Genomic DNA, 11,679 nt, shown 5'->3' on the forward strand with positions numbered 1-11,679 from the left:
GGAAGTGCCAAGTCCTACACCTAGGAAAGAACAATCACAGGCACCAATGCATATTTTATGTTCCTACTTGGCTTTTTTTTTTTCTCTGTATCACTCCTCTTTTCTTTTACCTCATCCTTTTTACCCTCTGACTTTTCTTGAAGATTTCTTTTCAGTCTTGGATCCTGATTACTAATTTAAGATACTTTTGCGCTTTTCCATTCCTGGGTTTGTCATCAGCTGGTCAAGGGAGGGGATCCAGTTTGTTTATGCAAGTTTGTGGCATCAAAGTGTGAACCTGACTGGATAAGAAAATTCATGATGCCTGGATGGTTGTTCAGTGCAGCAATATGTAAAGGACTGTTGTTATCAGAGTCTCTGACATTTATATTAGCACCACATTCCACCAAGATAACAGTAACTTGTAGAGAGGGGAATTTACAAACTGGGTAGCAACCCACACATGTAGTATTCTTGTCAACAGCAAGGTGAAGTGGACTGAAGTTATTCTTCCCTCTAGGCTGAAGCTTAAGAAACTTATATATAGTCTGTTTCTTAAAATGCTCCTGTTCTGAGGTGCTTTTTCCAACAAGCAAATTAAATGCAAAATGATCGAAAGTGCTTTGTTTAGCTGTATTGGATCGTGAGGACACTGGATTTGTTTCACAGCCCGCTCTATTTCGAGAACACTTTTGCATAGTATACCCATTAGATCATCAAATGTGACAGTAGCGCCTAGCAGGCCTTTTGCCTTGTCCTGCAGCATGAAGGAGAAGAGTTCAGCAAATGATAGCAAACTGCTGGCTGTCATAGGGCTCAGTGGATCTAGATTGCTCTGCTGCATGTCCAAAGCATATTTCCATAAGTTGATGCATCGTTTAAAGTTTCCAGAGTCTGCATAGACAGCACCTCTGTACCTAATATAGTAGGATGTATCTGGGTGAGAAGGACCAAGAATATGTTCTCCAATTAATAGTGCTTGCATTCTCATCTCATCAGGATCTGCAATAAGATTTTCTAGCTCTTCTAAGCTGTTTACTTCTTTAGCATAATCATAGGCCATAATTAGTGTTTGTGGTACAGGTCTGTTCAGGATACTAATCCTATCATTGTATCTCATTTCCATAGCTCGCTTCCAGTATTTCAAAGCACCAAGCAGATCTCTCTTTTTGTCCACAAATGTTGCTCCTAGAAGTTCCAGAGCATTTATACATTCTATCTTACTAGTCTGTTCATGTTGGGTCAGGAAGTCCACAATATTTGTGTGGCCTGTCACACTGGCTGACAGAAGAGGAGTCATTCCATAGCCATCCTTTTCCATCTTCGCACAATACTTGAGAAGCATCTTCATGATCTCTAAATTTCCAGATTCTGCACAGTCATGTAATGCAGTGTTTCCTAGCAAAAGAGGAAAAACAATTACATAAATTATAATTAAATTATAGTCCAGATATCACTCCATTAATAGGTAAAAAAAATAAAATTTGACATCTACAAACTATGAAAGGCTTAAATGACAAGTTAAAAACATTCAAGATCTGATTAAAACATCATGGCTACCACACAGTTATATAAACCAAAATGCTTGACATTGTTACCCAAAAGAATTAAACAGATTTTAAGGACATGTCTCATTTTTCAAAACTTAAACTAGAATTCTCTACCACATGAGAAATTTTATATCTGCTTTCAAGTATAAAACAGAAACCTAAGCTTGCCACCTTACGTGGTTACATTTTCCCTTCTTCCCTTGTCAAATTTCCTTCATCCCTATCTCTATTCATAATTTAAAAAAATAATAAGATCTGTATAAAAATTAAAGCTGTGCTAACTCAACACTGGCCTTGCTCACTGCTGTACTGTACCTCTTCCTCTCTCTTTCATCCAAAGCCTTTAATTAAAGTGTTCCAAGGTAATAATTGTACATAAAGGCAAATACAGCTCATCACAACAGGCCCTTCATATCAGCTGGGGCCCCAGAGACTGTCAGAATATTCTGAGGGACCAACTTATTTTGTCAAGCCTATGTATACACACAGACAAACTATTTCTAGTACTTTATTAGGTCTTTATTCTGAAGTCCCACATAAACCCCCCCTCTGCTCAGGATTCTCAAAAGTTAAAAAAAACCCCAAGTCCCCAAACTCAAACAGTGCCTTCAACACACAGCATCCAGCCATTTGTCTTATAAGTCTTATCATTTACAATAAGATTATTTCTTATGAAGAGAACATGCAATATCATGCTAAAGGCATTCAGGTGGCACTCATACTATGTGGTGAAATTTCCAGCAAGCAGTAATGGCAACTGACTGCAAAACATTAGTAGCGAACTAAAAGAAATCATTGAACACCACAATTAAATATCAAATTACTATGCTTTAAGTAGGAGAAAGTTTTGCTTAAGACCATACCTGAGTAGTTCACTGGGGGAGACAGGAAGATGGACAAACAATAACTGTCTCCGTCCTCACCACCATAATAAAGCTTCTTGGGGGTTTTATTGCTTTTAAAATTACACAATTTAAACCTAGCTTCTTTTTCATATATGCTACAGATTCAGGCATACCAACTCCCACTACATTAACATGAAAATAATTAACAGCACACCCATGTAAGAATCCCATCCTCCCACTCCCCAATTAGAATATCTTGTACCATCAGCCTTGCAAATTCTGGTTAACTGGCTTCCAGATCATCATTATCTGTCATATCATCAGCAAGTTTCCACATCCTCAAATCAGAGAACCCTTTTCCAAGGATTCTGTACATTCACAGTCATCTGATTTGGCTTTTAAAAAAATCTCAGAGACAGATTTTCATAAACTTTCTCATTTGCATTTTTGGCAGGCTTTTTTCTATGACGCTGACATGGTTTGAGAGGAAGTAAGTTTTCTGGGATATGCTGTGGTCACACCAATGGGGTTCAGATTTGAATATTGGCACCTGGTGTGGCCACTGAGGACCTTGGATACGCCTCTGAGAACACAGGGGTTAAAAAGCAGAGCACTGCCCTGGGAAGCTCTCTTGGGTTTCCGGCGGGAAAGACTTCGGATCTCTCTCCCCCGTCCAGCTGCTGCTGCTGGGCGGGGGAGGGGCAGCCATGCGGCTGGGTGAGGTAGGCCCGGGGCTTGGACAGAGATGGGAGATGAAGAGGCCCTTGAGGATGGAAGGGTGGAAAGACACCAAGAGGCATCGGGCAGTCCTGTCCCCCCCGCCTCCCAGGAGAGAGAGAGGGTGTCTGAATTTGGTAGCAGCCAGCTGAGAAGGAGAAGGGGGGGGTGCAGCGAGAAGGTGCCCCCAGGGCAGTGTGGGAGCTCTGAACAGGCAGAGACTGAGATTTTTAACCCTTTTCTTGCATGATGGAAACCTGGAAACCTTAGAAATGCTAATCCTCCTGGAGCTGAATGAGAAGAGAGATAAGAGATAAGAGGAAATGGGCCTTGAGGGAAGTGGAGAAGACTCTTAGGTGGGTGGAGATGATGGAGTGGCCTTTTGGCTGGACTTTTCTTGTATAGCCATGGACAGAGCTATTTTTTTTCCTGTGACACAGACTGCATTTAGGGGGAGGCAATGGCTCGGAGCCAAGGGAGTGCAGTGATGTTATGTGCAAGAGTGCATGAACAGAGGCAACAGGTGAGGAGGGTGGTTGGTGCCCTCGCTCTTCAGTGGAAGAGAAGATCTCTGTTTTTGAGACCACTCGGCCTCAGGGGGTGAAATTTGGGGGGGACAGGTGTCCCGAAAGTGATAGACTGTGCTCTTTTTTGGAACTGGACAAAGCATCCTTAAAGGGAAAACCCTAGAAGCAGCCCTGGTCCATGCACAGTGGTGAGAGCACTGGGCATGGAAGGAAGATGTCACGATGGCAGATGTTCTCCGGGCGGTGCCACGTGTGACAGGAAACACAAGAGGTCTCAACTGTGTTTCCAGGGGAAGCCTATGGCACAAGAGGGACTCCTCACCCCTTGATGAACTGAGAATTGATTATCTAAAGGTGGTGATGGACTGAGAGTTGGTGATCTGAGGGATGGATGCATTGGAAATTTGGTGTGAGGAGGAGGAAATGTTTATGGAAGGTTTTCATTTCCCCCATGTGTTTCTTTTTACTTATAGTTGCAGTTTAGTTAATAAAGTTTTCTTTATTTCTAAGTGAGAGCCTGCTTTGCTTATTCCTGGTCACATCTCACAGCAGACACCAGGGAGAGTGTATTTTCATGGGGACACTGGCATTGCGCCAGCATCAAACCATGACAGACACCAAGACACTGAATTGCAGTAGCCTTTTCTTTGGCTTTTTAGATGTATAAACAAAACTGAAGTAGGTAGGGAAAGAAATCAATAGGGCTGAAATCTTCAGCTGATGTTTGGGAAAAGTGCATTTTGTGGGTATACAGTCTCCTAATTTCAGCAACTTAGCTTAGACTTACCTTAGTACATTTACCTTAATGTACTCCCTTCCTCCCCCAGGCTGTTATCTGTAGAATGTGCAGTTTACCTTTTACATTAGAGTGTTTAGCCAGTAAAACTTAATTTGGTCCCTAAAGTGTGCCTGTGATTTGACTTAAAAGCTAAACAGGGCATCAAAATAAACTGAAAAACTGAGGAAGACACTCCACACAAAGCAGCATCCAAAATTATCTGTTAGATCAATACTCATGAAACTAAAATCAGGTCTTAACAGGAAGTGATTTTCAGTCTCAAATACCCTAGGCAATCTTTGTCACTAATGGAGAATTAAATCAGTGACAGGAGCTTGATCAACACATGGGTCTGGTCACACTACAGTTTCTACAGAGACCAACAAATTCTCCAATCACAGGAACGGATATTTTTTCCCAAATTTAGGTGTATTAAAAGTTTGGTTTGTCAACTGCAGTTTATTAACTAAAATTCCTTTTTTTTTTTAATTGCGCAAAACTGTTCATACCTCCAGACTGACAAGCATGAGATCTTTAAATTCCTAAGACGAAAAGAGAGCAAAAGCAGACAAATAGACATAACTAGCTTACCAATATACACACACATTACAAAAGTAATCTTGCTGTGCTGGAAAAAGCCTAGTAAAAACTTTTCTATAGCTGTCAACCCAGAAGCAAATACTGACTGTCTCCTCAGGCTATCTACACTTTTAAAACACTTACTGATAAAGCCAAAACCATATCCATCTGGGTGTGGCCAAGCCATGAGTTACTGTAGCCAGTTTAGGGTATATTCAAGTCCATGCTACCTCACTCACAGCAGAGCTATGAAACACTAGAAAGGTCTTTTGGGGGCTGCCAATTCCAATGCCACTCTAGACATGGCCTGGGGTGAAAAAGATTCAGAACTACAAATGTTTTTACCAATACATGTCAGAATGCTGTGTTAGCTGGGCAAATTAAACATTTAAATTTCAAAATATTCATATACATATTTTAAGTTGTATTTGAGGTGCCAGTTGATTTTTAAAAAAATACAACCTCACAAAAATGTTTTATTGCAGACCATATTGTACCATATTGTACTTGTTGAAATATTATAGTCATCCTTAAGTCACAACTATTTCATCTTTACATATTATCATTCACAATCCTTTATTTCTACCTTCAACTCAATATTTTTACAATATTAAAAGTCATAACAAATGCATATTACAGACAAACATATCAAAATGCACTAGTACCACCAAAGTTCTTACAATTATTTTACAACTATTGATATACATATTGCTATATTTGACAATAGGATCAATGGCAACTATTCATATTACACATTGTAGATCCATCACCACATACCTATGACCTTTATGCTCTTTTATCAGTTACCATAAATATATGCCATGACACACTAATAGTGCAAAAAAGTCATACAAATTAGGCTTAGCCAGTGCCTCCATAATCCAAGAACACACCAACAATTTATACGGCATTAATTTACAATGAAGCTATGCATAACACATGGAAATATTCCCACATCACCAAGGATTTTCAGTATTCTCCCCATCTGGATTTCCTTTATTAAAAGACTTGCTTTTTTCTTACTATCATAGTTATTTACTCAAAGAGTGGTTACTGAAAACATATCAGGAATAGGGTAATTTCTAGTTACTTGTAATGTAGTAGGCCTTGGAGACCACAATTACTTCAAGCAATGCACAAATTAATAAATGTCCTAGGGTGACATTATGATGCTTGTATCCCCATTCATGTTTTCTGTTTATGCTGGATATTATGTTCTGTGCCTTCAAGACTGGCTCTGAAGAGCAAAGTTTTGTTTTGTTTTGTTATCAGCCTGCTCCCCCACAACTGGCAGGACACAGAGACAGGGCAGTACATAATGCAACTTTTGCTTTATTTTGCGCTTGCTTTCGCTCTGCTCTTGCTTCTGCTTTGCTCCTGCTTTGCTCTTCCTTTTGCTTCTGCTTGTTAATTAGTTTAGCTAGGCATTCCGAATTTTCCCTGGACTGTTTTTCTTTCTGTTTTTTGGAACCACTCGAGCCTGCTCCAGACTGGGACCTGGGAAACACTGAGAGTTTGCACCTTGTGGCCTGCAGCAGCTACCCCCAGCACTGGAGGGACCGATAACAGAGCGACCACTCCCAGGAGAGATTTTCTGAATTTGTCATCTTTTTCAGAGCAGTGAAAGAGTGCTGTCATCTGGTATTGTTCATTTTGTGTGCTGAGGGGGGTGCTTTGCCTGTTAAATAACAGGTTCTTTCCACTTCTCTCCGAGGATTCCTTCCCAAACTGGTTGGGGGGAGGGGCTGTGTGGGTTTGCTTTCTGGAGGGGCCCCCTTTGGAGGGTTTCTCCCAAATTTGCCCTAAACCAGGACAATTAATGAAAGTGATCACCACTAATTTTTAGCAGCTGCACTTCAGTTTGACTGGATGCAACGGCAGCAGGAAGGAAATATAAGAATACAAGCTTCAATAAACCAAAAGCGGACATGGGCAGATAGATGCGTATAGAATTGCCAAGTTAAACAAACACACAGAGACACACGCCCCTCAACCTTAAGAATTAACAATAATTCCAGACATCTACATAGTAATTATGAAGTGTTACATTTGTGAGGACATGGCAGTTAGCCTTGATATCTAAGTCAAGGTCTATGTTCCACAATTTACCCATTTCAAAAATATTGCATCATCTATAGTGACAGGAATAAACAGTGCCTGAACATATCTATGCAATTCTGCAGTTAAGGCAATCCAATTTTTGTACCAATTTCTTTAGTAAAAATTTTAAATCAACATTATATCTATTGCTGTATGAAAGAGCAAATAGTTTCACGTTTCTTTCTAGCCCTACTTTAACAGGGATAATATGAACTTTACACAAATGCTTGGTGTATCACAGAACTAATTCCCCAACTATCCAGTCTTGCAACAAAAAAACAAACAAACAACCCAAACCAAAACAGTCCAAAAAAAAAAAAAAAAACCACCAAAACCCCCCCAACAGGAAGCTCATCAAGGGAGGTGTGTCTAATGAGATTGTGTCAGAAGCTAATTATTCTCAAAATAGGCTGATAGCTTGTGACATGGGAAAGAAACTGATTTGGCTTGATTTGCAACCAATATTAACTACATCTACTAAAGTTTGCAAAATTCTTAATCAAAATTCTGGTAAACAAAACTTTTTAAATAAAAATACTTTTTTTAAAGTATGATAGCAATGTGGTACCAAACTAAAGATCTCTTACTGAAAATACACACTCAGCTGCTGAACTTTACACACTGGTCAATCTTTCAAATTAAATAATTTTTTCTTTGTTTGTTTAAAAGGAACTGAATGTATATTTTTGCAACCTCATAGATGAAATTAATCACCTTCAGAAAATGAAATTGTTCATAAAACAATTTTTTTCATTTTTTTAAGCAGACCACTTGAAGGAAATAAGTCCTCTAGTAACTTTGACTTTTGAAGAAAAAATTATTGATACTTACATGCATACAAACATAGGCAATGCAAAAGAAAACTGGTTTACATGTCTATGCTCAGTATACTTGACAAAGGAAAATTAAAGGTCTGTCTTTCTTTGTAAAAAGTAAAAATTGCAAAGAGCTATTAACCTCAACAAGTTGTTCTATGTTCTGTAATAGAATAACCGTTCTCTCGGTCACAAAAGTACTTAATGATAACTCATATTACCAAGGTTAATAATACAAAGTGGAAGTAAGGTATAAAATGTTGCAAATCATTGACTTTCAACAGAAACGATTTTTTTGCATTTGAAATATGCTTCCTCGAGCTTCAGGAATAGAAAGTGAATTACTAAACTTACAGCTGCAATTTTTAAATTAAAAAATAGAATGCTCATCTGAAAGCCTAAATGGGAAGTGAAAACAGCTCATTTCCAAACATGATTCTGGCACACTGATGTTGTGTGCCTCTTTTTTTTTTAGGCTTCTTATGTCCATACAAGTTCAAATCTAAGGAAACAAATTTTATTTAATGAAAAAACCCCATCTTTCAGTTTATGCACATCATCTCACTTTCAGTGAGGTTGGTTTTACTCTTTTATTGCAGGCTACTTGTACTTCCTTATCTCATGCAATAGCTTACTAGTGCTAATCAACTCTTCCCTACATTCTTGAATTGCAAACAGCAAGTCAGAATGAGAAACAGCTTCAAACATTAAGTGAACTCCAGAAACATACAGTAATTAAAAGGATACTAATGTCCCTTGTAAAACACTGATTAAGTGAAAATTTCATCACCCGTATAGTCAATTCAAACATCACATATAAGTGTGGTTATGAAATGGTACCACCTAGCATTCCCCTTCAGAGTTTAGCATATTCAACCCCTTTGTGAAAGAGCTTAATATACAGTAAAAAGTAATAAACATCCTATCAATCACTTCAGGACTGTTGAAAGCAGAACAAAAAAAAACCACAAAAAAAATCTGGGAAAGCCTGTCTCAACTGACAACAGAACTAAATAAACATGGCCCTTTTCCAAAGTCAAGAGACTCCATGTTTACATCAAGGGTTGAAGCTTTATCATGAAGAAAGTAATTTAAGTGTACATCACAAAGTCCTCATGATGTGTCAGAGAGCTCCAACTGATGACCACAGTAGGTTTATCCTAGGATCTCTTGTATTTGAGAAAAGACGTTTGTGTTTATGCGACTTTTATGATTAACCTTTGATGGGAAGAGTCGTAGCTTCTACCACTACCAATACTCCTTCCCTTTCAGGGTTCATATGCATTCTTCTGGGTCCTAAGCATGGGTTCCAATTATACTGAATCACTGAAGCAGCTATATAAAATGCCTGTCACAAAGACTGTTTATCCTGATTCTAAACTTGATGGTTTGAGTTTTGATTTACATACCTGTGCTGGTTTAAAAACACAGCTAAAAAATTAACCCCCACTTAAACTGCTCTCTTCGTGTCCCTCCCATTGTCCCCCCTCTGGTGAAAGAGAGACTAAAAGCAGAGATTCCATGTTAAAAACCATTTACTTGAAAAAAAACAAAAAAAAAACAAAACGGCAATGAAATAAGAAAAATGAACAGTAACTGTAGCAATGTATTTGCACAGTTTAGGCCACAGTGTATTATTATCAGAGCCCTCTGGAATTCGACGAGACATAAATTGTGCTAAATTAAGAAAAAAGAGGCTGAGAAAAAAAATGCCAAGACCACAAGAACTAAATAAAGGAGGGCTGTGAAGCACCTGGATTGTAACCAATCACATATCCTGAAAAGTGCATGCAGAGCCCGTGGACAAGATAGAGGCACCAATCAAGGAATGCGTGATAGACGTGTGCAGTAGTGTTAGAATGTATAACTAGAACATAATGTAAACAATAAAGTGGCTTCTGCTTAATCGCATTGGTTAGTTGCCCAGGAGTCCTGATCTCCCGCAAGCTGGTGACTCGACAACGTGATGCTGCAGACCAGACGCTTTGTTTTCTGAAGGGGGTCTCCTGAGCTGAAAAGGCAGGAGGCCCTGTGCAGCGGTGCGGCGGTGGTGTTAATGTCAATCGCCCAGGCTAGCCAGCCAGCAACCGCTAGCAGCACGGGGGGGCACTTGTCCTGATAGCTTGGCTTCGGGAGAGCGCCTCAAGCAGGCACCTTGCGCTACGGCTGTAGGCGCTGCCAGGTGCGGACGAGACCCAGAATCACTGCGATGAACAGGAATAAAGAGCGCTCTCCGTTTTGGGGCAAAGTCTGGCTTAAATGATATCCAGGGAAGCCAACAAAACAAAGAGAGTTTGACGGTTGATACATGTGGTTATAAAGGGAGTGGGTGGTAGGGGTGGAACTGGCACAGAGACCAATGGGAATCCAGGGGGAAAGGGATACAAGAGATTGACATACACAGGAGATCAATGGGTACAGCAAAATGGGGGGGGCCCCAGTCCCTGACCCAATCACTTCAAACCCTGGAGAGAAGCTTCTGTAGAAAAGGGAGTGAGCAGGGAGTGACAGGCAGGGCCCTGGGGAGGAGTAGGAGAAAGGATACATTGAGTTGTCAGGGTAACCGGGGAGGAGTACAACTGGATACATTGGGTGCTATGGGGACCAGAGAGATAGAAACTTAACTGGCAGAGGAGGGAGAAACTGGGGAGAACCATTACAACATGGGGGGAAACAGAGCATTCCAACTTCAAACAAAGGGAGAACAGATCAAGCAAAAGGAGAGTAAAACAAACACACCACAACAGCCCTGGTCAGAGACCGCCTTTAGCGGGACCGCGGTGGGGGGAGTCAGAGGATGGATCTGGGAAAAGTACGCTTACGCTGCAGCGGACACCGGAAAAGGTGAGCAATCGGGGGCTGGTAGGATGGGAAAGGCACTGTCAAAAGAAGAGCAGGCCACGCTAACTGTCCTCCAGCTTATTCTCTCTAAGAGAGCAATTATGACCCAGAGGTCCTTAAAAGACTATTGAGATGGGGACAGGAGAGAGGATTTTTGCCACCCCCAAGAGCGTATTTGACACCCCTGAGTGGGAAAGGCTAGGAGTTGCTTTCTGCGATGCCGTGACTGGTCAAAGGAAACCAAGGGACTTAGCACAGCATGGAAGTTAATGATAACAGTGCTAAAGCAGTTAAAAGCAGAAAGCTGCAGCAGGGGTAGCAGCTGCCCTAGAGCCAGATGACCCCACAGTGGCCTTCCCAGCATTTGTGTAAGAATTTTTTTGGGGGGATTGAACCAATTATATTGTCCCTACCTTCTGCACCGCCGGAGTTACAGGCTCCACAGGCCGTCTAAGACAGTAACAACACAGTGCTACAGCCCACTCTGGCTCCACAACATGCACCGGAACCAGAGAAAATGGACATGAATGCGCTGCTCCCTCCACTGGCACTGGGATTACCCACTACCCACGGGTGCCCTATGGTGTCCCCTGAGGAGTTAACAATAGCATCAGGAGGGCTAGTATTTTCTGTTACCACTTTTGCTGCCTGACTCACTGCTGCTTAGCCATTGCAGCGGATATTCAGATGCATCATTCAAATGCAATGTAGATATACTGCGGGTATACAGATGCAGAACGCTTGTGCCGCTTTGAGGTGGAGGAATGCTGGTGGCAGGAGAGAGAGGTAGCTGAACTCAGAGCTTTAATATATCTACAAATAGGGGAAAGAGAAAAGACCAGATCTTTGCTGATGGCGATGGGAAGAAGGGGAGATGGATCGATTGTGAGATTGGCTTATTGCCTTATCGATTCTCCGAACTGTAAGGGCAGTAAGGATCGCCGAGCC

The 11,679-nt window shown here is 40.9% G+C and overlaps 1 protein-coding gene across 1 annotated transcript; it reads right to left on the bottom strand.

Moving 5' to 3' along the window:
• Positions 1–215: 215 nt before the first annotated feature.
• LOC134431435 (protein fem-1 homolog C-like) lies at positions 216–11,402 on the bottom strand. The gene is given in 6 exon segments (XM_063179444.1): positions 216–553; positions 556–1,377; positions 2,393–2,404; positions 10,707–10,713; positions 11,145–11,181; positions 11,389–11,402. Coding segments are annotated over 6 exon segments (1,230 nt in total).
• Between the last annotated feature and the right edge of the window lie 277 nt (positions 11,403–11,679).

The sequence above is a fragment of the Melospiza melodia genome, chromosome W, assembly GCF_035770615.1.
Source record: "Melospiza melodia melodia isolate bMelMel2 chromosome W, bMelMel2.pri, whole genome shotgun sequence".
Lineage (NCBI taxonomy): Eukaryota > Metazoa > Chordata > Aves > Passeriformes > Passerellidae > Melospiza > Melospiza melodia.